Raw genomic sequence first — 26833 nt, 5'->3', positions numbered from 1 at the left:
TAGAATCATAGAATCATAGAATCATAGAATCATAGAATCATTAAGGTTGGAAAAGAGCTCTAGGATCATCTAGTCCAACCATCAACCCAACACCTCCATGCCTACTAAACCATGTCCTGAAGTGCCACACCTACACGTTCTTTGAACTCCTCCAGGGATGGTGACTCCACCACCTCTCTGGGCAGCCTGTTCCAACCCTTTCAGTAAAGAAATTTTTCCTAATATCCAGTCTAAACCTCTCCTGACACAACGTGAGGCCATTTCCTCTTGTCCCTCACTAATTACGTGGGAGAAGAGACCTTGTTACCTGGGGGAAGAGGCAGATGATGGGCACCACGGTTCATGTCTCTTCCAAAGTTATTTTGGTGAGGCAGTGTATGATCAGCAGCCTAAGTCTCCTTCTCTAGTGTACTGGCCTTGTGATCAGTATTGAAGTTACTAAACTTACAAGGTTTACTGGTAGTCTGGCCACCAACATATATACTGGGAGGAAAATCCTTTTAGAAGGTTTGTTTAAACATCTTTAAATGTGTTTCATAAGCTCCATGCAGGGGGACTCAGGTGTTTCAGTGTAATTCTGGCTCAGTTCCTGTCTTGCTCAGTTCTCTTCAAATCAGGATTGACTCCGTTGAAGCCCATAGAGTTTATATATATATATATATATGTATATAAAAAATGGGCACAAGGAGAGAGTCAGGTCTCCTAAACTTGAATCACACTGTTTAAACAAGAAACTTAATAGTAACCCACTACAGACCCAGTTAAATCAGGGAAATGCTACCTGGACTGACAGTTACTTCTCTGGTCTTTTTATTAAGCGTTTTCAATAGAATAATAAAAAGAATAGTCAAGGGAAAACCATCCATCTTGGCAAGATCCAATTTTGCTTTAATCTTATATTGTTGAAAGAAAATAATTCAATAAATTAACAAATGGCTGCCTAGCAAATGTTTTAAAATTACAAGTTGCTTGTTTTTCCTTGTGCTGAAGAAAAACAATACTTTAAAGAAGCTTTAGCCTGAGTTATACAACCCAGAGTCTGTATGTCTGCGTGTCTGTTTTCTCTCTGAGCATTTGCAGATTTTGTTTTGCGTCAGGACAAGTGCCTCACTGGTGGGAATATTAGAGACAAGCAGTGAATAGTTTAAGCAGGCCAAATTTATAAAAGGACTTGGCAGGGATATAATCACTATCCCTGCCACCTTGAACCTAGTCTGGAATGCTTTTAGGATTGCTCGTGAAACTGGATCTCAGGTTAAGGAGGGATTTTCAGCTATGTCTCCTTCTACCTAAGTTCATGATCTAATCATTAGTTTATGGCTAAAGGTGAATGACACCCTTATCTGCCATGGTTTGGGGTTTTTTCCTCATATAAATGGCTGTGACTACTTGCTTTTTATTGAACTCGACGGCATCAATATATATGTTAATTGTGATCAAAACATCTGATTAAAATGAAATGTATTCAAATGCTTTGTTGAATATGCATAACTTTATTTCTTTAAATGCCTTTATAAATTGGATCCATAATTTGAATGGATAAGACTTCAGAAACATTCAGGATGGGTCATAACCCATGGCCATAAAAGCCAATGAGGTTTGTACTGCTGAGTTCACCTACTAACTCCTTCATTTATTCCAGCTTTTCTGAGCCGCCTAGTCAAATCAGGTGAATACAGTATTTTAATTCTACCATAAAGAGTTGGTGATATTCATAATTATTATTGCTTGTGCTTAGAAATAGCCACCGGTATGCTTTGGGTGCTCTATGTTTAGCTGCAGATAGCTCTTTTTCCATCTCTGGCAGCACGCGTCTTGTCAGGCTCACAGGTTGTTGTGTCATGGTTCAGCAATGACAGTGAAGCTCCAGTAAGTGTCCCCAGGAAACTTTTATTGGTAATATATGGCTCTGCTGTGACTATTCCAGAACAGCAAATGTCACAGAGATCGTTTGACATAGCATCCCAAAAATACACAGGGATCCTTTCCAAGAGAGCCGGTAGGAAGTATGTCTGCCTGTGCTCCGAAGTTAAATGTTAGTATCAGTTCACCTGGCTATGTCAAATATATTTTGATGGAAGGCTGTGTAAGGATCATTTAGGATAACATATTGATCATTAGAGCAACAACATTACTTAGTGCTTGTGTGACACCTAATTCTTCAAAATCTGGCAGATATCAGCAAAATAACCCCAGCAATACTGCAAAGAGGTAACATAAACGCTAGTATTTCCATTTTGCAGGTAAAAGCTCTGGCTGAAGATTTTTCAAATTACTCTTTTTTAATAGAGTCAGACAGATGTTAAAGGTCTGTGAGTTTGTGTGTTAGTTTTATACGTGAATAAAAGAAGTTTTCAAAGATACTTTTTTTTTTTTTCCAGCAAAGGCTGAGTCAAAGTCATAGGAGAATCTGTTGGCATAAGGAAGGGTTGGTTTTGTGCTGGATTCATATTGTATTCACATCTATAAATCTTATGTGAACTAGGAAATGAGAGCAGGCACCTGAAGTGCTATAGTAGGTACTTTGAAAATAGCTTCAAGTGGTTGGTTTGACACAGTAAAGTTTAACGCTGACAAAGTCCAGAATAGAGCCTTATTCCCTTTCCTTCCTTGCCCCTTGCTCTCTCCATTTGTTTGCACTTCTGTATTGCTGACATGCAGTAAAACTCATCTAGATGCGGTAACAGTGATATATATGTACACCTGGAGCTATGAGTTAAAAAAAATCTTTGATTTTTGTAGGTCTGATGTGTTTAATCAACATCATGTATTCCTGGCATGATTTTTTATGTTAGACTTAAGAGTTGGAAATTATTACAGTGGAACAAAAGTAATTCAAAATGTATTCAGTTGTGTTTTGAAGATCCAAACCCGGTCATTTTATCTGATAATACCTAAGGGTAGAACTTTCTGTAACTGATTACATTTACAGCATGTCATTGCTGTTTGCTATGCAGCTTTATTGCAAGTTCACACATAAATGTAGAACAGGTCCATAGGTTGTTTTCTCTGATTGTGTTAAATTATATGATTCTTTGTAAATGAGTATTATTGTCAATAATAATTTCATAACTTATCTTTTAGAGTGTTTATGATTTCACCCTTCTATATGTATCCTTTTTTAATGATGGTGTTCACTGTCTGAAGTAGATCTTCCATGATATAACACAGATTCCTCTTCGATTCAGCAACCCTGGTGTACCACAGAAATTGCGTGGCTACAGTGTCAAAAGAGAAGATGTGCTAGAAAAGAGACTGGGATGCAAAGCACCTGAGATACAGTTCTATAACACGCCATAGCAAAGTTTTGACATGTTAAAATGGCCCCAAGTGTTGTCAAAACCCGAATCAACACATTTTTTTACTTTCCACTTGGCGTTTCAGCGCTTTACCTTAGTACAGGCTCCCACCAGGTGGAAACTCTGATTATTTATTTTTTTGGTCCAGCTCTAATCAAAATATGAAAAGGTCCTGCCGTGCAAATTCTGCAACATGTTAAGCTCAGTAATATTGCTGGGTTACCACCCAAGTTCTTGGGAGGCTTTATTTACTTTTTTGCTCTTCTGCCTCCTTCAGTGACCTTAGGCAAGTTGTTCAGGCTCTCCTTACCTTGATAAAATGCTGATACTAGTCCTTCTCCACCAGATGTGGGCACACTGTGGGAGCAGGGAACATTCTTCACTCTTATCGTCAGCATGGCATCCTGAACACCGCTTAAAATAGAAGAGAAATATATGATGGCATCAGGATTCCAATATAAAACTGTCTCCTGACAAAGTATATTGAAAATCTCTATTTCCTGGACATAAAAGAAATCAAACCAGAGGAAACTGGACATTTGTCTGCTCTCAGGTACAGGCTGTTGGGTGCTTTATTAAGTGTCTGGACATGAGCTCTAGCCCAGAGTTTGTGCAGCCGTGTTAGCACTGCGCTGTGCCCAGCCAGGTAGTGGTGCGGTGGGGAGCTCAGCTTGAGCTGCCTCCCGCAGCAGTTGAGCCAAAGCTTCTTTCTGCTGGCACCCTGCCCACTCTTTCCTGCCCTCCTTTTTCCATCTCGGGGTCTTGTACCTTCTTTTTCAACTTCTCTGTTTTTTCTGCTTGTTCTTACAGGCATTCAGACTCATAAATTTATACCAGTGTCCTAATCTCCATGATTTCCATGTTGGTCCCCAGGGTACCCTGGTTCAACTTCTGCCTAAGAGGTATTGTATATCTGGAGCTTGGGTGCTTCTCCAATTTTTTTCCCATGCACCTGATAGCCAAAAGACATTGAAATAGCTCCTTTATATGTATTTCTGGCAACTCTGCATAAAACTGAGATAAAGCACTAATTGAAATGTATTTCAGGAGGGTTGCGTTGTAATACCTTATCAATACTCTGTAGGACAGTGGGGGTCGAACCTGTACCTGCTATAGCTACTTTGGCGTAAATGACATTATCTTAAGGATGAAGTTGCTCAGATAGTGACAGTTTGCTCTTCTAAATCCTTATTCTTGATAATCACTAATTTTGTGTGCAGAGCAGATGACAGCAGCCCTTGGCATTTACCTGTGTGTGCTTGATGCAAAATGTAGAAAGAATGTTCAAAGCCTAATATTTAAGGCCAAAGCTGATTTTCATTTACTCTAAATTCTACAAAACTTGAATTTCACACATTTAAAACTTGCAAAGATTATATATGGGAATAGTAATTTTTTCCCCCTCCTTATGTAAGTCAGGCTGTAAAAAAGCCATTTCTTGGCTATTTTTGTTCCTTCTCTTGCATTTGTCTGGACTAAGACAAAAATGTCTTGACTCAATTCTCCATTCACCAATATTTCAGGTGTTAATAGCTGTTCATGATACTGGGAATGGACTTTACACACAGAAGGAAGTTTGCTTGATTTAGGTACGGCTTTAGTTTCCCTTTCTGTTAACCATGAAGATGCCAAAGCAGATATAAAATTTTCTAACTTCTGCTGCTAATAAAGACATATAAGTATAATGCTCTACTGTTTGGAAAAGGGCTAGTCACCTCCAAAGAGTGTGTGCTGCTGCAGGCTAGCAGTGGAGTTCAAAGCATGATGAGCTAAGCAATGGAGATGTATGCTCCATCTCAAAAAACATTTGACAGCTAAGCTCAACAACTGTCTGCAATTCAGAAAAGGTAGTTTAGCATAGGTTTTAAGTGTTCAGCAGTTGCTTTTTTTAAAAAAAAAATAACACCTTATTAATAAAACACCGGGTGATAATAGAAGATGTATAACCTTCCTGGATGCTGATACCTATTAAGCGTACTTAGACCCCAGTTCTGCAAGGGAGGTTGTGCAGGCTGCTCCGTGCTTTGGCAGCCATCTATGAACATGATTCTCTTTGCAAAACCCAATCCTTGAGATAAAAGATACAGAGGCCTTTTTAGAGCAATTCTGAAGCACTTTACAGTCATGGTCAGCACTTTACAGGTGTGGAAGCTGAGAAGTGGTGGCCTTGTGCCAGGAGGTCCAGCAAGGACACCAATCTGGTCCTGCGCTCTGTCCTTTAGGCGTGGCTCTTGTGTCTCTTGGGTTTTGTGCAGCACTTAGCACCACTGATTCAGTGTTCATGTACACACCTGCTTAGTAATTCACAGTAAATATTCCAATAATAAATACACATATTACACTAGTCACAACTATGCTTTTTTATTTTTTTTCCGTTGCTGCTAGTAGGGAGGGGTCAAGGTTTAGATTATCTTTTGGCTAGCTATTTTAAATGCACACAGAGCTAACATGTCTTATGACACTGGAAAAAGATTTAGGGAAGAATAATTTTAAGGCTTAGAAAAATACTTAAGATTGCCATCCTTAAGGCAGTCTTGCTCATTTAAATAAAAGACCAAATGTCACTTGACTGCAATATTAAATGTATCTGTAGGGTGCTTTTTAATATAGTGGTAACAAGTATAACAAGAAATAACAGTTAGTTAAGGTCAGATATAGTCAAGTTAGAAATAAACTTAATAGTAACTGTAAAGGTGATTAACCATTGGGATGAACCACCAAAGAAGTCATGCCCTTTCTTCTTCTGGTTCAGATCAAGACTAGATATGCTTTAATGAAGCACGTATAGTTAGAGTCAATAAATGAATAAACAAGCTATAAAACCTACAAACCAGGAAGGCATTGCAATGGAGGATATCTTGGCAAACCAGAACAGGGCTTGGTTCAAGCACAGAAGAAATCTTGGATTTCCATGTCTCTGCAAGGTAGCACAAATTTGGTTGAAGCCAGTCTGAGAGAAATTATGTTCAGAGGCTGCTTGCGTGTCTTAAAATATCTCTTGATGTCCTGGGTGTGATAATGGATTAGTTCAGGTAGTGGTTAAATATGTAATTGCTTATCTTTGCCTAGATATGCAAGGGCCAGACTTTGGAAGGGCCTCCAAAGGCTGAAGCAGATGCTGGCTTGGCTGAGGCTCTCAATGCTGTGTCAGTACGGGTCAGACCTTGTGGCCAAGATGAAGGAAGAGCTAAATTGGGAGATACAAGAGCTGAATTCCCTTTCTGTCTGTCACTGCCCAAGTCATGCCACATCCCTGTGCCTTGGCTTCATTTCCTATGAAACATTTGCACCAACATTCATTTTCACTGTGTAGCCCAGTAGCTTCTCCAACTAAAATTGCTTTCCTTCTTTTCCCTTTACATAGAAGAATGACTGTACAAGCTACGCAGGCATTGTGGTTTAACTCCTCACAAAATACTGACTTAATTCTCAGGTTGGGCAGGTGCTTCTCTATATCAATTGCCAACCTTGTCCTCCCCATAACATTTCAACACCCAAATAAACATCCTGAACCTTGCCACCCACCACATATAGCTGTTGTTGTTTCGGGTGCTGGTGCGTGTCTGTACCTGTGTATTGTCCGAAACAATTGGAATTCAGAGAAACCACGCCCGATGGATCATCGCTATTGTTGCCGGTGTTTTTCTAGATTGTGATTCAATTTGTGTGGGTCAACAAGCACGTTGTGTTACTGCTTTCCTTTTGCTTTTAGCTGCTGAATGGGCAGCTTCAAACAGATACGAATGCATATCATGGGAGGAAATTATTTTCTTTCACTGCCCTGTGTTTTGTGATGAGCCATTGCTGCTGATTCAGTGTGCAACTGGAGACCTGTTTCGTTTGTTTATTTTATTTATAGCATTTTTTAAAAAGCTGTTCCTGGATGAAGAGGGGTTGAATCATGGAATATTCTTGCAGGTTATAGGATCTCTCAGAATGGCAGTTGTAGTTGTTTTTCTGTGCCCAGTTCTTTTAAATGTTCAGGACATGCCAAGAGGATCCAGTGCTCCAAACCCCTTCATTACTAAGTCTTTTTTTGTCAGGCTTTCACTATTATTTGGATAATTTTAATTTTCTTTTCTTCTCTGACTGTTGACTTGCACATGCAGTTTGACAAGGAATGGTATTTTTGCCTTGATTTACTGAATTGCCCTTTCTTCTATTGAGGTGCTCTAACTTCGTATTTTTGGTTCTGTTTTCTTTTTAAAGCCAAAATATTTGAGTCCCCTAGTTAAGCTCTAGATCCAGTTCTAGAGCTGGGCCTTGTTTGAGGTTCAAAAGTGATCTGTTGCTTCCTCTGCATTAAGCACTCACCCTCCTCCAAGATGGAGCCACGAGGATCTCCTCAGAGTGCACAAATGTAATCTTTTGGGGTTTAGTACATCTCCAAGTACATATTTCTCTAAACACCCCATAAGTCTTACTTCTCACTATTCAGTCTGTAAAAAAGGCGCTTGAACATGCATGTGGGAAGACTTGTTTCAGATTGGGAAGTACCTACCTGCCCATCCTGGTATGCTGAAACCAGCACCCCTTGATATGCATCTACAGGGGGGACATCATCCTCTTACTGGGCTGAGCAGGACCTCTGCCTGATGGCCTGATGGTCCGATGTTTATCTCAAAAGAGATGATTCTGCAAGAATAATAATAATTTTTAAAAGTGCTGATTGTAGACAGCTACTCAAGTCCAGTCTTGGAGAGCCTGGGAAGGATGTGACCGGGAGGGGAACTTAGAGGAAGCTCTGTCCCACTCCCCTGACAAAGAGACAAACCCTGAAATGGTGATTTTCTTCTCCAGGGGAAGGAAAAGCCTCTCCCCCCTGACCTTAGCCACTGCTCCCAGCCCTGTCTGCACACGTGGCAGAGCCTTGCTGCAGCTCCTATGGGCAAGGGTTTTTTTCCTAATTAGCCCCTGGGGACCAAGGATTTAGGGGTTTTGAAATTTATTTAATATTTTACTTAAATATTTATTTAAAATCTTATTTAAATATTTATTTAACATTTATTTTAAAAGCCAGGACCTTTGCGAGTGAGTGCAGTTAGCAGTAATCACGTTGTGCCCTGCTGTCAGTCAGAGGGTTTTTGTATTGACTGATGTTTGGCTATTCATTGGAAGTGTGAATTTATAGGATTTCTCTATATTTGTTATTTCTCAAGAACCACCTGTGTGCTTGGCACTTCACAATAATAATAAAAAATCTCTGTTTCATAGAGAATTTTAAGTAAACATGAAAAAATAGCTAATTCTTCAGAGCTTATTAGGTACTTGGGTGAATTGGGCCTCGGTGTACAAAAATGTATATAAAATGTTCAGAAATTCTCTTGCCAAATGCTAGTTTCTCAATTACCTCATTAACCTGGCTGTTCCAATAAGCTTTTTTTGGCGGGTGCTTGGCGTATGGAGTTCAAATGACATTCTGCAGGTTGCAGTTGTTCAGGCTAAGGGCTCTCCGACAGCCTGCAAACGGAAACTGCTGCCTTCTCTGAGCAGGAGCACAGGATAAAACAAAATGCTGCCAGAGAAACTTCTTAAATGAAGCAGGGTGAGATTCAGCCCTTCTCTAGATATGGTGGTTAGGCCCAATTACCTGTCTAAGAGTCTAGCACCAGAAGGTGGTAAGGTGTGAATTATAATTGATTAACCACGCTGGGAAACAGATTAACCATGCCTGTTAACAGATTGCACAACAAACTGTAAATATAAAATACAAAATAAATAATATTATAAACATATATAATATAAAGACATAATATAATAGATAATAAATATAAATTGAATAGAGACTATAAATCATATAATAATTTATATAAAATACAAAATATAAACCTGTAAATATAAAATATATAGAAGTGGTGTAGAAGACTAGAAAGATTGTAGATTGATAGCATGAAATCTCTGTCTAATCCATCTAGAATGAAATCTAGGTCCAAAGCACAAGCAAAGCATAGGAAGTGTGATGTGCCGCTTGCACTGCTTTGAATATGCAGCTCTATCAGCCCAAACCTGAGTGCTCAAGTTAAACTGTAGTGCCAAATTGTAGTGAACGTTTTCCTGTAGAAATTACAATAGGAGGAAGGTGCAGATGAGATTTTGTGTCTATTTTGTTAAGCTTGAGAGAGGAAAAAACTGTGAGAAAGAACTTGTTTGTAAGAGTGCCAAACAGTGATTAGGTCTGCAGTGCTGCAGATCAGGAAAAGATCATGAAAATGAGGCAACCAGAGGAAAACAGAATAAAGATTTGACTTACGGGGTATGGTTGGAGACTGCCTTCAGAGGAAGAGAAGGTGGCACCAGGTTATGAAGTTAGTGATAAACGGGTGAGGGAACTGACAGGGCTTGAAGCCCATGTCACGCTCCATTTCCACCGTATCAAATGGGATTTGTTTAATTTTAATAAGGCAGTTGGTTGGCAATGTCAGAGAAACAGAGTGGACAGGCAGGGGAAGGGACGGGAGGTGGGGGCAGATTTCAGTGTTGCTGTCACCGGCTTGGTTGGTGAAGCCAGCGAACAGAGTATGTGGCTGAAAGGTGAGGGGCATAAAATGAAAGAAAATCAAGAAAGTGATTATTTTTGTGGAGGGAAGAGAGTGAGCAAGAGAGATTTGGGGAGGAGGTTACTGATTGCTTCTGAGACAGGTATGATAGGAAAGAACAGGCTGGAGAGGAGTTTTGCTGTACGGCCATGCTGGGGTCACTGCTGGTCTTCTTGGAGAGTGGTCCACTTGGAGCATGAGGGGCCTGGGTGAGAGAGGGGACTCAGGAGTGATGAGAATAAAAAAAAAAGATGATATTGGGAACAGATGGCATGGTCAAGGATCCCAGAAGCAAGAGGACAGTAAGAGGTGAAGAGCTGTTAGGGAAACTGCAATGGCATAATTAAGAAAGATTTTATATAAAGGGAAGAAACGTAAGAATTATTTTAATAAACAGCATTGAATTAAACTTAATTTTTATTTTTTTTTATGCTGGATAACAGGATAAAATTAAATTGGAGGAAATTCAGTTGGAGCATCACGTCAAAATGTGTTTTGAGAAAATTGTCCAAACCGTTTCCTATGGGAAGTGTGTAAAGCAGCATCACTGGAGCATTTCAAACTGACCCAAAAAGTATAGACATAGAGATTTAAGAAATCATCCTGCACTGAGATGGCGAGTAGACAAGAACTGTGATCCAAACTCCACTCACTGATCCAACTAGATTTCTATTTACAACATTTATCATACATTAGTTTCAGAAGTCTGTACCATAAAATACTTGTAAATTGTACTTCTACTGGTATACACACTTATTCAAAATTCCTCAGTAGCTTTTGGAAAGCATCAGTGTTTTTTCTCTTGAGCATTTGATATTGAAAACGCAAATTGTTTTGCTTTTAGGTGAGTCACAAGGAATGTTTGCTTGCTGTTTGTGTGTACATCTTAGACTCTTGTTTTCGTTGAAGGTATTTACATTTACAAACTCAGAACTTGCTCTCTGTTTCTTTAATGAAGTATTCAGAGAGTTGCATTCCCCTCCTTTGTAGATGGCTATCAGAAAAGACTACCTTGTAGTGTAACACCCTCTTTAATGGCTAAATTTGACTATATGTCTGTGTAAATGATCAGGTGAACAAATACAGCAGTTTTGGCAGGTAAGAAAATATTAGAGGTGAAAAAGATATCCCCTCAACACTAAACTCTGTAATGATTTCTCTGTAAGTAGCTGGGAATCTGAAAATTTGTTTATATATTGCATTTGTATTCTCACAGGAGTAAGGCTTGGTCCAAATGCTGGTAATATTGAATTGATAAGTAATTATTTTACTGGAGGTAACGTGGGTTGCATTGGGAAGCCATACTGAGATGCAAACGTCAAACCAAAGACTAGTTTGAGCCTGTGATGTGCTGCTCCTTTGCAACGCAACTTGATCTGCTTTCAGTGAAAGTCGTAAACGCTCATCGCATCTTGGGATGAAGCTTCTTTCATACCCTCTGCAGCGCCGTTAACTTTGGAGATGCAAAAGGAGATAGAAACACTAAGTCCTGCCCACTGCAGGATAGCTCCGGAGAGTTACTGATTGCTCTTTCATCTTAAATCAATAGAAGTCACCGATGGACAGTATTTATAAGACGTCAAATAAGATACAAAATGACCATCAAGGGCAGGTTATGGCCCGTGCTGGTGGTAAACACCCTTATCAGCGACATCCCCCCCCCTCCCCCCCATTCAGACCTTTATTTGCAGTGCCTGCAAGTGACTCTCTCTTCTAATAGTGCAAATAAAGTCATGGAATTTCAATAAATAATTCAGCCCTGGATCTGATTTCAGGTTCAGCATTAACTTTCAGCACCTGGCTGCTGTTATTGTTTGTTAGTCCGATACGCTGCTTAGAGGCATGGAAATTTGGCTGCAATTCATCAACATTTGCAGAATATACTATATGACCAGATTAGTGTCCCTGGCTCAGAGATTTTTAACAGACATTCGAATTCCAGATGTGCACAGATTTAATTCTTACAAGAAAAACTGCATGCAGGATTCTGGTACTGTGATGGGAACTGGAGCTCTGCATAGAACTTGCTTTGGAGAAGCGACTCCTCTATTTGCACCTGATCTCTACTAGAAGCAGGAATAATTTGACTATAATTTGCATTGCCTGTGATACCTTTTGATAATGATCTATCTCATTTTATTTTCTGCAGCTTTCCTGGGGGAATGAATTTTTTACATATCTAATCAGCTCTCAGGATATAGAATCATCAATACTTAAAACGATTATAATTGGTGCTTTGTGAACAGCTAAAACAGATTCATTCCCAGATTCTTTTTCCAGAGCCCATAAAACCACTTGTGGTTTTAATCACTTATTAGAAAGAAACTAGAGAATCCAAAATATGACTGTGCTCTCACTGAAGTCGGTGGAATATTTGTCATTAGTGGGAATATTTTGTATGAATATTGACTGTTATGGAAGCAGAACTAGATCAAGTGTATTAGAATATAATCCATTAATAGCTGTGGCACCAAAAGACCAAAACCAGAATATGACCCTATAGGCACAGGCTTCCCAAATATAGGAGCTGCATTCTGTATGTGCAGAGCATGAACAGCCATCCAGTATGAATGTTGCGGGACAAATTTATTGCTCTTAAAAAAGGATTTGTGGCTTTCTTGTTCAATATCCTTAGCTCTTGCTATGAGATACACCGATGTAGCCAAGATAACCAAGCAGTAGCTGATGCTTGAGCATCTCTATTGACTTTAACTAAAATTGTGACGATTTTCTGAGTACTGCTGGGGCCTGACCGCCCAAATCCTGTGACTAAGGCTCCTTCCACTGGTTTAACTCACATATAGCCATGCAACTGATAGGAAAAAAATCACATATGTAAGCGATGGGGTAAATTAGCTACCTTTAGCAAAATCCTACAAATGGGATGTTTGTGGTCGACTTCCATGGGCGTGAGAACTTCACCCTGCAATGCAAACACAGACCGCTAGAGGGGATTTTACTACCACTCTATGTCTAGCATGTGTCTATCCTGAAAAACCTTTCAAAACATATGTTCTAGTTCAACCACAAGATGTTGGCTACAGACTGAGTGAAATCTATGGTTTGTATTATGCAAAAGGTCAGGAAAGATTATTATAATTGTCCCTTCTGGCCATTAAACCTATGAGTGAAATTCTGGTCCCGTCAAAGTCACGGGCAAAATTCCCATTGACTTCACCGGGGCCAGACTTCATCCTGTGCAGGTCAGAGGAAAGCAAAAGTCTGTGCCACCAAGCATCTAGCACTGACAGCAAGAACAGCTTTGTTGTCAGAGTCACTAATATATACTGTTAGAAAAGATTTTAAAACATCCTATGCACCCTCTCCGCTCTGCAGCAGGATGAAATAAATCAAGACCAGTTTTACCAACTTTTTTTTCCTTTTGATTTCTTCAAAGCCTCCACTGATGCAGATTACACAACCTCCTTAGAAAGCCTGCTTTGTGTTTCATTATTCCTATAATTACACTGGATTTTTTCCCCCCTAAAGCTTTATTGTTGCAAATTAGGCAAAATACTTAATCCTATCCTCTGTGGGCATGAACAACAATGGATCATCATCCTTTTTGTAAAACAGTCTTCTACATGCTTGAGGACTGTTATGTAGTGGTGGAACGTAGCATGTACATCGCATTATCTTGTTGCTGGTGCTCGTAGACGCGTAAGCTGATGATTCATATTGTTTGTGATTGACGTAAAACCTCCTTTGCTTCATCCTCACGGCCTCACCACCTATTCCTCATCCTGTATTTGTACATTGGATTTTGTTCTTCTTACATCCTATACCTTGAGGTTTACTTTCCTAAATTGCACTTAAGTGATTTCAGACACTTTGTTCCAACTTCTTAGCATCATTTTGGTGTCTACTCCTCTCCTGGGAAAACACCAATAACTCCTCCATGCTTGTTGCTGTCAGGAAATTTGGTAGTGTTCTGTCTATTCCTTCCTCCACTTTGCTAATGGAAACATTAAATATGACTCATCTTGTCATAGACCTTTACGGTACCTCTATTTGTTACGTGTTTCTAGACTAACAGAAAACTTGATTATTACTACTCCTTAAGTATTTTTTCAACCACTCATACAAGCACTTTGCAGAAATTTCATACAGGTCCTATTTCCCTACTTTGTTTATGAAAAATACAATCTGGAGCTTATGTCAGAAGCCTTACAGAAGTCAGCTTCTAGATACCTGCTGCTTCCTTCCTACCTGCTGTGCTGGATACCCTGTCAGGGAACAAAATTTGATTGAAATAATGCCATTTGCTCCTGATAAGTCCTAATTGTCTTTTCTTATCAACTTTACATCTCCACATGTGCTTGTGAGCTTACTGTTTAATCATTTGTTCCAGTATGTTTCTATATGTTAAGCTTATATATCTGTAATTTCTTGAGTTCTTTTCTTGTTCCTATGGCATCTCACTCACAACGAATTATTGATGGGTTCCCGAAAAGCAAAGCTTTTAAAAGCTGTTCTCTGTGGTTACATGCAGTGGCTAATGTGGGTACACAGGATCCTGTGCCATGATACTGGTAAATGATGGGAGCACAATTGCTTTATTACGTTGGAAAAGGCTCAGGAAGAAGTGTAAAGGATGATTGTTATTTGTCCATCAAGTCAAGAAAGAAACATATATATACAGTCCACTATGTCCAGAAGCACACGAACTTTGTGCATAATCTGCTAAGAGCTGTGATGAGAATGGCAATTTTGGGCTTTGAAGAATTTCAAGATTTTGCTCTAAATTGCTCTAAGTCTAAAAAACACATTTTAAAACATTCACAGTGTTATTGAACAGATGCTGTGGGTTTTCTATGAGAAGGGAAACTGAAATAGGCTCAGTAATTTTGAAAGGAAATTTTGGCTGGTGGGTGGGCTGCCAGGCAGCCAGGAGCCCTGCGAGTCCTGGCCGAGCTGCACGTTGGGACCCCATGCTCTTACAGCTTTGTGTGGTCCCAGGACCCTGCCCATTCTCGGGCTGGACTGTGGGGGGTAGCCAAAGACCAGGACTCCAGGCATATTTCCAAGGTGGTATGGCCAAAGCCCTTGCACATCCTCACCAGGTATTTGCCAAATTCCAAGTGTGCTCCTCAAAATAATATTCTTCCAATGGAGATTTGTTTTTCAACACTCTTATATTAATTTTTTGCCTAGTTGCTCAAGAAGCTCACAGTCAGGGATACTCCCAAAGCAGATCTAGAAAATTCTTACTAAGACTTAAAGACAGCTATTCCTTCTGGCCTGATTTTCCAAGTGTAGAGAGTTGATACTTGTGAGAAGTCAGCTGCCTTCAAATTGTCTCACAGGATCTAAAACTGCTAGCCACTTTGAAAATGTCAGCCTGCATTTACCACCCATCCTTTAGCTGGTATTTTGCTGACATTAAAAGAATATAAATTAAAGATGTGCTATATGTGGTTTGTCTCTATGATACTGCTGATGTTACTTAATGACTCTCATTCTTCTGGGAGCTTTTCCCTTATGCATCGCCATGTGAAAGTCAGACTTGGTATGCAGAAATTCCTCACAGCAAAGCATGATGGAACATAGTCTCCCAGAAAAAAAAAATTGGTCCCAGCCTTAATTCAGAGAGAGAGAGAGAGAGAGAGAGAGAGAGAGATAAAGTGAGGGATCTACAAATATAAATTAGAACAAAATCATTTCTTGATCTAGGTGTTGGACCAGTCTGTGCTTTTCTACTCTGTTGATACTTGTCGAGTCATGGGCCTTCAGTTCTTTAAAGAAAGCAGAAGAGATGATGAATAGCATGAATCATTTTCACGTGATGAGACTATTTACCTGCATCTAGTCTGTAGTTTTCTAAATCCAAACTGCACATAACTGATTGGAGTTCTCAGGCATTGCAAAGTTTATTTCAAAGCAAAACATATTTCATGCAGAACATATGGAGTGGCCAGTGGCTCTAACAAGGCCCTTGAGGAAAACCGAGACTTATTTGTACGGGCTGATCACTGTGCACGTAGCTATTCTGCTACCAGGACCTCAGCTGATGCGGCAGAGAAGTCTGCTCTGCACCGGGCGCATGGACCAGCTTGAGTCAACTGATCTCTAGCTATGAACATGCCAGGCCATCACGAAAGGATCCCTAGGAAGAAGCTGACCTGTATAACTGATCCCTTCCATTCATGTGAATATAAAAAGTTGGAGAATAATGATTTACCAAACCTAAAGAAAATATTTGTCATATCTTAACTACTGATGCCCATGGGGTTTCCAACGTGCAATTCCATCTCCTGAAAATCCTGAATGTCTCGAGAGTACAAATGTATCTCTCCCAAAACTGCAAAGATCCGCGAAGTGCGACGGCAGCTCCTTGGAGATCCTCAGCTCTACTGACGTGCTGCTCAGCCGGTTTGAACCGAGTGTAACAAGCCAGCTCCCTGCAAGTTGGCCAGCAGTGCAGACCAAGTTAAGCTTATGTGCATCTATAATATATGTCTGTGTATATGCCAAACTTGGATAACATTTTGGCTGGCTTTTGGGGAGCTGGCTAAAGAATTTCACCACTTCCTTTTTGTTTTGTTACTACCCTGACAGTCTTTCTAGCAAATGCTCTATTTTTATTTGACATATATGCACATGGTCCATTTCCATGTGTGTGTGCTTAGGAATCTCTGCTCTGTCTTGCCCTCCCTTGGAAGGCTGCTGCTAAGAGTTTCTCCCAGCAAAATGAAATCTCGGAAAAAGTCCAATGAAGTTAAAATGCTTCACAGCAAATTTATTATTGTTGTTATAGGCCCCCATTCAGGAAAGTACTTAAGTATGTGCTTAAGTCCCATTGAAATCATCAGGACTTAAGAACATGCTTAAAGTCAAGCATATACTTCCTCTGAATTGGGACGTATTTCAGCACATGCTTAAATGCTTTCCTGAACCAGAGCCACAGTCAACAAGAGTGTCCTGTGATACACAGGACTTGTGCTACAAGATTTACTTCTTACTTGAGACCTACCAGCACTGCTCTATGCATATACATTTCTTAGCTTGCCTCTCCGTTGGTGGCACTCCAAATAGCTTACTGGCTTTTACATTTGGACAAGAAGTTGTGAAAGAAAAGAGACGAGAAACTGGAAAAAAAAAAAAGATCCTTACTAAAGCAATACCTTGGCATGTCTGATCTCATGTTGCAGCCAATGATTTTTCCCTACAATGGAGATTTGTGCTATTGTGTGTGTGGTATAATTACTAAGACAGATTTTTTTTTTTAATGGCACAATAAATAGGATATTTCCTGGTCTGCTCTGCGTTTCGAATAGGATTTTCACTTCCCCTTTGGGTTCTGAGCGTAAGGAGAGTAAGTGTCAAAAGGCAGGCGCTTTCCCAATTTTAAAACAGAGAGGGTGTAACCATGTGTAATGTGAGTCTAGATTTTGATTGCAGGGATGATGAAATCAAATCCCTCCTTAATCCTTACTGGGAAACATTGAGGTGAATTAGCCTGCCTGCTTTTGTTAACTTGTTAAAATCCTTTTGAAAAAGAAATGTGTTTTAATGTCATCAAAAATATCTGCCTACTTCACCACAGAGTCCAAGAGAGCACTGGACCATTGTGCAGAATGGCCTGAATGCTATGAAAAATGAAAAGAGAAGGAGAAGAGATAAAACAAAATATATTATTTTCCTGGAAATAACTCAGTGCTTTCCAATATGCAACTCTTTCCAGTGCTGCCACTTTTAAGCTAGATGCTTAGTCATTGTTAATGATGGTACATTTCTTTAAAGCTGCTATATTTTGGGAATAACTGGAAATGAAACTTGCTTAAGGTTAGTTAAAATAATATACTATTGTCTGTGTGCATTACAGTCACTGTGCGTATACCAGGTGGAGTATTTTTGGAACAAGTGAGGAAGTTTATTCCGGTTATTTCATTTATAGCAAAGTAGTAGCTTGAACTTGAGAAGAGCTCCCTGTTCGTGTCGTTCATCTGTGCTGTGCAGTGGTTGGAGGCTCTCAATACTACCACTACTCTACAAAAATATTTGGCACAAGCTCATAAAATCACCAAGACTTGTTTTTCTTCCCCCAAACCCCTCTTAATTTTGTTCCTTGGTAATGTGGCATACACCCCCACTTGTGCACACAAATATCTTTAAGGTTTGATTAATTAACTGAAAACAGGTGAAGTATTTAAGGAGGAGTGCCTTATAAATAATAAAAGAGAACATCTTGTTCATTCTTGCCATTACTCAGATAGAGGCAAGCAGCTGGTATGACGGTGGGGTTTTCCTGATGTGATTATACCAAGTTCCAGGGCAGGACCTTGCATCAATTGGTGTGAAGTACCTAAACGGCTGAAGGTTAAGTAGAGAAGCATCTTTTTTTAGTAGTTAAACTAATAAGAGTAAGTTTGTGTGAAGTGATGGGAGCAGAAAGTGATGTTTCCAAGATGGAGCAAAATCATTCTCTAGCAAGTAGGCCTCCACGGATTCCAGGCTTATCTATTACTGGGGTCCACGTTCCTCCCACCTAAATTCAGACACTCATCGGATTCAGTCAAAATGAAAAGTGGTCGGATTCATCTTTTGGATGTGCGTGCCAGCCTTGCCCGCACGGGAGACCTTCCCTTAGGGATCTCAGTTAAACTTCAGTGGGATGAGCATTGGCCAAAGAGTCTCACCCAGCAAATCCTCGAATCTGTTTTATTCTTCCGCAGTCACTCTGGGAATTTGCCTTTTCAGGTGGGGTCCTTCTCCGTAGGGAACAGGAGGGACTGCTCATCTGCAGAGGGAAGGTGGCTCTGAAACCCCTCCACAGCTTTGGGAGTTATAGCATACTTTAAAAACTCTGTTTCCTTGATCCTAGTGCCCACAAAGCCTCAAGTCTATCCCTAGTTGCGATCATCACATCAGAAATATCCAGTGTTACTGGCAGGGAGAGCACATATATCATCAAATTGCTCCTTTTTATAAGCGGTTGATCACTTTTGCTGTGCTTCAGGGAAGCTCTGAGAAAGCTTTTGTGCTCGTTTGCAAAGAACAGTAGGCATAAATGGTGTTTCTCCAGCTTGTCAATTATTTGTTCTTTTCTTTCCATCCACTGTTTGAGTTCTTGATCTTGATGAAGGTATTATTTAATTCCTGCATTTCTGAGCCCTTAACCTTGGACAGATACATAACAGGCTTGTATTTAGGCACTACTGGGGTGCTTTAAGCAAGCTGTTTTTCTTTGAAGCTAAGAGTGACTAAGCCTGGGAAGTTCTCTGTTCTTCCTCCTCTCCTCCTGGTTGTTAATAGACTTCACAGGGGATCTCAAGACACTCTGTTAAGCCTTTGAAGTTATTACCTACTAAGGTTTTGCTCTTTCTGAGTGCTGAACATTGAATTACTGACTGCTGTTAGAAGCAATGAGAAAGGATTCACAAAACCGACAGAGCCTTGCCTATAATTTCTGCAGAAAAAGAGCTGAATTTAATGGATAAATTGTGTTGCTGGGGAGAATTTGATTCTGTTCCCTCCTCTGTCACCAGTTTGCCTTGTGATTTGTGGTAGCATTTTCAGTTATGCCAGTCACATGAGATCAAAACCCATGAGTCAGACTCCACCCAAATCATGAGCCTGGCTTCCAGATCCAGGAGCTTTGAACAGAGATCATACCGTACTTTTTCTTTAGTTTGTCTTTTATTTCTGGAATTTCCTCTGTCTATTCCCAATGTGTCTCTAGCAATTAATGTTTCCCACTCTTTTGGAAGTGTTGGGAAGATATTTTGTCCATTTGGGGCTGTTGGAGGCCTCATTTGACCTCCACAATTAATTTTATTTTTGATGTCTAAGCGAATCTTGTTTCTTCCAGACTCCACATCTTTCTCCTGTCCCCAATGACTTGTGCATCCCTTAACCTCACACAACCCATCACTTCTGTGTCTTCATTGCTTTGTTCCCCCAATAATCCTCTCTGGTCTTGAGAGGGTTTTTCACCATTGCCGTGCAGGATGCAGGATGTGTAAAAAGATGCAGATCTGGGTAACCCTTAACCTTTGTATGAGAATATATAACTGGAGAGAGCAGGCAAATGACCTCCCTGAGTCTCTTTCCTGAAAAAGGTGAAATTGTGACTTGCAGCACAAGAAGTGGGTGATGAGGACAGGCGGGAGATTGCCTCCATGCAGGATGGAGACCTGCAGGAGGGCTGGAGCTTTGACTGTTGTTGTGAGACAAGACCCCTTTGCTCACAAGGTATTTGCAGGGCTTGGCAAACCAGGGTTTTACACTCACTTTGAAAGGAGTCAGGTGAAGAGTGAATCAGGCTCAATGGAGTTATAAGCCAAAGTAAATCCAGAGAAGGTAAGATGAGAATCAGCCCTTCTGTCTGCATTCTTTTGCCCTCTAATTCAATTGTCGATCTGTTTTTCTTCAAATTTTAGGTTTGTAATATATTGTTTGCAGACTCAGTTAGCCAACTCCATTATGAATGATATGATTACAACTGAGATGGTGAAAAAGCCAAGGGGAAATCTGGTGTCATATCGCTGTTTTCTCCTATACCATTTGCCTCTTTTCAGGAAGGGTAAGAAGTTAAAAGTTCTTGGCAATGGCTTAACAAGCCAAAGCCAAAACAACAAATATGACTTTGCAGTAATTATTGCATGCAATACAGTGGTGCCTGCTATTCCCATGGTAACATTGTCATTGTTTTGCCATGAGAATTTGCAGAACAGAGCTAACTATTTCATTAATAAAATTTTGCAAAACTAGTCTATTCGCACCTCAGGCAGATGGGAAAATGCATCTTCTCTTGCTCATCCTTATGCCGTACCACTCTTTCACCCACATTGTTTGCTGGTTCTTGCATATGCCATGTGCCAGACATATTGCAGAGCCATAATTTCAGGTAAAAGTGCAGCCAAACTGTACCCCCATATCCAAATACCCCTAGAGCCTGAGTGTTTGAAACCGAATCTGAACCCAGAGAAAAAACTCTTTACATAGCCCTAAACTTTACAATGGGTTGTCTCCAAGCCTTGAATCCACACTTGCTCCATATTCTGGTGGATGGGAAATCTGGAATTTGTTTTTAAACCCAGAATCATCAAAAGCTGTGTTCAAGACATGAGAAAGATTCACGATGCCTACCAGAAAATCTTTCAGCTAAACGTTTCACATCCAAGGCGTGAATTTGTAGCAACTGGACACATCTCAAAATGTTTCTAGTTGTGCTGTGAATGTTTCACTGAACTGCAATAATTAGAAGTGATACCTTCTTTAAGACAGAGAAATGCTACCTCACAGGTTGAATATTAATAAGATAAAATTTATGAGAGCAAACAGAGTAATATAATATTTTCTCCAAAGGAAAAGGGCATGTATTTGCTTAGCTCTTTCATCAGCTGTTTTCGGACACACACTGTGTGCATAAAATACAGTTATGCAACCCATGTGGGTCAACAACGGAAGGTTGGTTGCTTCACCAGGATTATAAGAATCTTTTAAACACAATGGTACCACAAATTAAAATGGAAATCTATCAAAACCATTATAGTCCTGAAAGCTTTGGCCACAAGCATAATTATTGTAGAAGGATGTTGTCCTTGGATGCAGCTTTGGCTCAGTTCAGCTAGTGTTATTTGTATCCCTCCATGGCTCAAAGTCAGAATTTGCATGGCTAAGGACCATAAATTTTTAGAGGAAAAAACAGACTGTTTCCTCAATGCTAACACTAGCAGTTTTTGATTGTTTTGTAGTGGTTTGTAGGCAACTCATTAGGTATTAGAGATAGGAACAGACTGAATGTGGTGGCTGAAATCCACCTTGAACCTTGGAAGGATTCAGATGGAGATTTCTGTCTGGATCTGGTTGTTTGTGTCTTGAGGCTGTTGCTTTACTGGATGTGAACAAGAACAAGTGAATGTTTGGAGTGCTTGGGTTTAAATCTAGATTTGAAAATCCACATTTTGGATAGTAAAACAGTGAAGCAGATCTTGAGCTGATATAAACCGCAGTCCACAGACTTAAATAGAGCAGAAAACCCGTCCTGAGTTTTCTAGCATGTCAATGAAGCAGGTAGTCCTGAAGGGATGAGAGTAATTGAAAGACTATACAGTCTCCTGGATGTTGCTTGCAATCAGCACGGGACACATCTCCTTTACCCAGAGCTGCTTTCAGGAGAGGCACCAGGTTGCTTTCTCAAGCTCCTGATGAAGGCTGAATCCTGGAGTAACTCCATTTTTGTGTTGATGATAGACTACATTAAATAACAGGCACTGTTGGTTATTTTTAAACTGGTTATTTTTCTTTCAACATCCAATTTTCCATCTTGAGGGAGGTAAGTGACTAACAAGCCTGAAATCTGTTTTTCCTCTCTGTCCATCCCTCAGGCCGGTATAGATGGAGAAAGCATTGGGAACTGCCCGTTCTCCCAGCGTCTCTTCATGATCCTGTGGCTCAAAGGAGTTGTGTTCAACGTCACCACTGTTGACCTGAAAAGGTAAAAATTGTTCAGCTTAATTGAAAATAGTTATATGATCCAGTGTTTGCCCTATAGAAAGGCCACACCAAGTTCAATCAGATTTGTATCTAGCCTAGAGAGTCTGTGGTGCACAACAAAATAGTTGGGATTCAGGTTTGGGGTTTTTTTTTTTCACTTGTGGAATGTTTTTATATTAAACAGGGTGCTTGGGGTAGTTTCAAAGTCTTCTAACCACAAACTACAGGGAAAAAAAAAGAAGGGCAAACTGATTTTGTAGGAACTATAAATATCTGTGCAACTACCTGACCATAAAGATTACTGATTTCATGACTTTTCCTCTCTCTGCAGAAAGCCAGCTGACCTACACAATCTGGCTCCTGGGACCCACCCACCTTTCTTGACTTTTAATGGAGAAGTCAAGACAGATGTTAACAAGATTGAGGAATTCTTGGAAGAGACTCTTGCACCTCCAAAGTAAGAACTTGGGATTTTTTCAGTCAATATGCCATTTCCTAGGAATGAAAGATGTCCTAAGAGGAGTTCCTAAAAAGCACTCCCTCCTACAATCTTTACTTACAGGAGTAATATTTATTTATGAAACTTGCTGGCTTCAGTGAGATGACTTCCATGTGTGAAGGTTACTTGTATGACTAATAACTGCAGAATGTTTTCTCTGTACACATTTCAGGATGCCCTTGTATGCAGAATTAAGGAGACCAATACTAGAAACATTTTGTAGGGGTCTGGTGTCCACATTTTACAAAGCTAAAAATAACTTGGAATAGATGCCGAGAATTGCCACACAAAATATCTGTGCCAGGAAAAGCATTTTACAGCAAAAAACTGGAGGTTTCTGAGCTGTATGGTGTATTAGAAAGGTTGGAACGGGAACTGATTACAGAGTACGAGAGGCTCTGGAGGCAGAAAAGTGCTCATTATTCTCAAGAAATGACAAGAAATGACAAGAGGCCATGACTGGAAGTTATAACCAAACTAATTCAGATTAGAAACAAGGCACAGGTTTTTTCAGTATGGATGATTAACCATTGGAACAAGCTACCAAGGAAAGGTTCAGATTCACCAGATATGCCTTAGTTAGTTCAACATTTTGGACTTAATACAAGGATAATGGGAAAAAAATTGTTGGCTTGTGTTTTGGACTTTAAAATCTATGAATCAATGACAATTGGCTTGGTTCCTTACGGAATGTTTTACCTCCAACTGAATCAGCAGCTATAGGCCAGTCCTGAGGCAAGAGATCAGATATTTAAATTTTCTATACTCTGATCCAAGACCACTGAAATCAGTAGGAGTCTTTAGTTTGTGTTGGTCTTTCAAATCGATATATTCCTTTGCACCAGATGTCTATAAAAAACAATTCAGAGGCTGAAAACTTTATGTTCCTTCACCTGAGTAATACTAACATGCCTTGCTATTACATCCTGGAGTACATTTTCAGCGTAGGGAATTAAACACAACTGCCATTCATAATAGAGAGAGCTGACTGCCAAACTCCCCTGCACCTTTCTGGAAATTTATACTTCCTTCTGATTTAAGGCCACTGTATCTTGGATCGTGGTCACATAAAGCACCAGTGCAATTACCTTTGTCATGAAGCCATCCTTGTGTAACTATCCAAATGCCTGCCTTGACAGACAGATATTATTAAGAGGGACTTGTCAAGCTGTTGTTTTGAGATAAATTGCAATGTTAATTGCAGTTCCTCTACAGGGCTTTTTTCTTTCTTCTTGGAAATTGTATTTGTAATTATCATTATGTTGCTGGTAACAAGATGTTACTCTCCACACTGCTTCTCCCATTTCAGGTACCCCAAGCTGGCTGCTAAGCACCGGGAATCAAACACTGCTGGAATCGATATCTTCTCCAAATTTTCTGCATACATCAAAAATACCAAGCAGCAGGATAATGCTGGTGAGTAGGACCATTACCAAATGTGCCAGGGAGTTTGTGTACTTGCAATTGGAATAATTTTGCCATTCTCCCATCATTTTATTGTAAACTCTGTTCATATGACATCAGGTACCGCTGCTGATCAGCTTGAGATGGTAGGTTCAGTGGACTCAATTCACATGTCCACAGTTGAATTGACTACATTTATACTTGTAAATACAACAGGCTGCAGAGTGTTCAGTAGCCCCTTTACCAATTGCCATGACATGGCTCCTGTCCATACAGCCCAGCTTCCTCACCAAAACAGGATCCCATACTGCTTACTGGAAGTGGCTGGTGGCCCGTGCTACCTCCTCTACTCTGCCCAGGCACTGCTTAGAGGAGTGCTAATTGACTGGACCCAAGCCCATGCTAGTACTAAAAATTTAGCAGTGAATGCCTGGGTGAGAGCAACCCATGCCCTGACCCTTCATAATTTGTTAGGTGTGGCCATGAGACTCTTGGCCCACTTATCTCATGATTATGTTACGCTGTTATAGCTGATTTGCTCATATAAACTGAGTTATATCAAGAGTTTAAACATAAAGTAATTAAATGAAAGAAGTGGCTTTAAGAAATGTAATCGCACTCCGTAAGCTCCAGAATTTCCTTCACATGTTTGTATGTCAAAAGAAATACTCCCCGCAGAAGCTGGATGCCATGCATATTTACATGCAACCTACACTGTCTTGGTAATGAAATTGCTTTTCTTCTCCACATTCTTTTCCCCTCAGAGAGGGAAGACTCCAGCTAGTCTAAACTCCTGTTGCTCCATGAAAGCTAATGGATTTAGTGCCCTATCCCTTGAGATGATCTAGTAGAATATTTGCAGTCACTCACTGATGTACATCTTACCTTATATTACTGGTTTCACAGAAAGAGACCTGAGGTATGTTAAACACCATGTGCTCATATCATATCATATCATTGAGAGAAGACTAGATTTTTTCAGGTTCCAGCTCTGCCACAGATTTCATCTGTGCGATTACATTTCATTGCCTGGGGCTGACCCATGAGATGAAAATGGGTAAATGATGATTTATGTCAGATAACAATCTGCTCCTTAATATTTTTGCGTTGTTAACAGAAGGAAATAATTATAGTGCTTCACTTCTCAGGGATGCTAAAAAGTTGTTTTTTAGTCTAATGCTAATGGGATACTCAGCTAACCTCTGTAGGAAGTTGTAAAAGGAAGATAAATTAAGAGTTAAACTAAATAGATGTTACAGTGAAAATAAAATATCTTGGCCATTTACAAGGAATTTTTATGGTCTGCTCCGCAACTGTAAATCTTAAATTCGGCTGTGCTGCCCCTTGCATTCTAAACCAGCCACGGGTATCTGTCCACGTGCATAATCCCACCGCGTCGCTTCTCAGTGACTCTGCAATATTCAAGTCCCTGGACTCATAAGGGCTGGCAGCTCCAGCCAGTAATAAATGGCTGTCCTAGAGGTGTCTGCATCTGGCTATAACCAGAGCTGGAATTCAAGGTCGGATATCCGCTACTGTGAGATAAGGAACCTAACCCCGCAAAGTGCTCGTGACCGGGTCTCCACTTATTTGCTAGCTACAGTGTGATTAATGGGAGCTTTCCTTAGTTCTGCCTAACAAACTCTTGGTTTAGGTACTCTTGAAAATAAAAGGAAAATACTTTGCAATGGCAGTTAAGCACACCAAGGTTATAGAGAAAAGAGATGGTAAGCTGCAGGAGAGCAACAATCTTTGTTCCCTGCAAACGTCCTCACTCCATTTTGTTAGCTGGTTTGTGCTCTTGTGATATCCAGACACATTGCAATCTCTGAACATACTGATACTCAACTTTCCTCTTTGAAGTAGAGAAAAGTTTTTAGCTTAATTTTTTACAGTTAGAGTGCTGCAGTGCAAGGAGAATAAAGCAGAGACGAGCAGAGTATAGGTAGTACCTACATGTTCTTTCTATCAACGGAGTAAAGTACCTGAGGACCTCAGAGTCCTTGGGACTTTCAGTGCAGACTTATGCCACGCGGGAAGTAGACCTCAATTGCAGCAGAGTAATTGACTTCCAGTTTTCAAGGGCTAAGCAAGAATAACTTTTCCCTTATCCCAAGGACATTTTACCCACTTTCCTATCCAGTTCATCTGAACCTACAGCAGTTATTCTGAAGGCTGATTTGGATGACAGCTAATGAGTTAATTAAAAGGTAGTTGTGTTAGATTTCTTCAGCAGTGAAAAGATTATGTGCAAAAAGGAAAGAACAGCACTACTGTATACATATTTCCTAATGAACCTATTTCTTTTTGATTGGTATTTTCAAAAATTGCAACACCAGTCAAAAAGGGATCTGGGGCTCTAGCCCTGATCTGATCCATGTCATTTTGCAGCAGGTTCTGATGCATTGTCTTTCCTATATAACAGCGGAAGTAGTTGTGTGTAGTTCTGTAATAATAAAAAGCATTTTGAAAACATAAAATGTAATTACTTAGGAGAATGTGCCTTTCCCTGTCTCCATATGAGCAGGTGAGATCCAAAAAGAACGGAGATTGCTGCTCGTGGTTATCTTAAATGGTATACATCCCAGCTCTCAGATAAGGGCAATACATGTCTCATAGTCATCCTCTATATCAGCTCCTAGCTCCAGCTGACT

General features: G+C 40.1%; 1 protein-coding gene across 2 annotated transcripts in view; it reads left to right on the top strand.

Annotated features, from left to right (window-relative positions):
* CLIC5 (chloride intracellular channel 5) overlaps positions 1 to 26833 on the top strand; it is an 87331-nt gene that overhangs the window by 38055 nt on the left and 22443 nt on the right. For both annotated transcript variants that reach the window (XM_075497757.1, XM_075497756.1), the window contains exons 2-4: positions 22168 to 22277; positions 22608 to 22733; positions 24085 to 24191. In XM_075497757.1, coding sequence (XP_075353872.1) covers positions 22222 to 22277; positions 22608 to 22733; positions 24085 to 24191 — 289 coding nt within the window. In that variant the 5' untranslated portion in view covers positions 22168 to 22221. The remainder of the gene's footprint in view (positions 1 to 22167; positions 22278 to 22607; positions 22734 to 24084; positions 24192 to 26833) is intronic.

This window comes from Mycteria americana, chromosome 3, assembly GCF_035582795.1.
Source record: "Mycteria americana isolate JAX WOST 10 ecotype Jacksonville Zoo and Gardens chromosome 3, USCA_MyAme_1.0, whole genome shotgun sequence".
Taxonomy (NCBI): domain Eukaryota; kingdom Metazoa; phylum Chordata; class Aves; order Ciconiiformes; family Ciconiidae; genus Mycteria; species Mycteria americana.
Note: the sequence above shows the minus strand (reverse complement) of the source record. Positions and strands in the feature narration are given on the sequence as shown.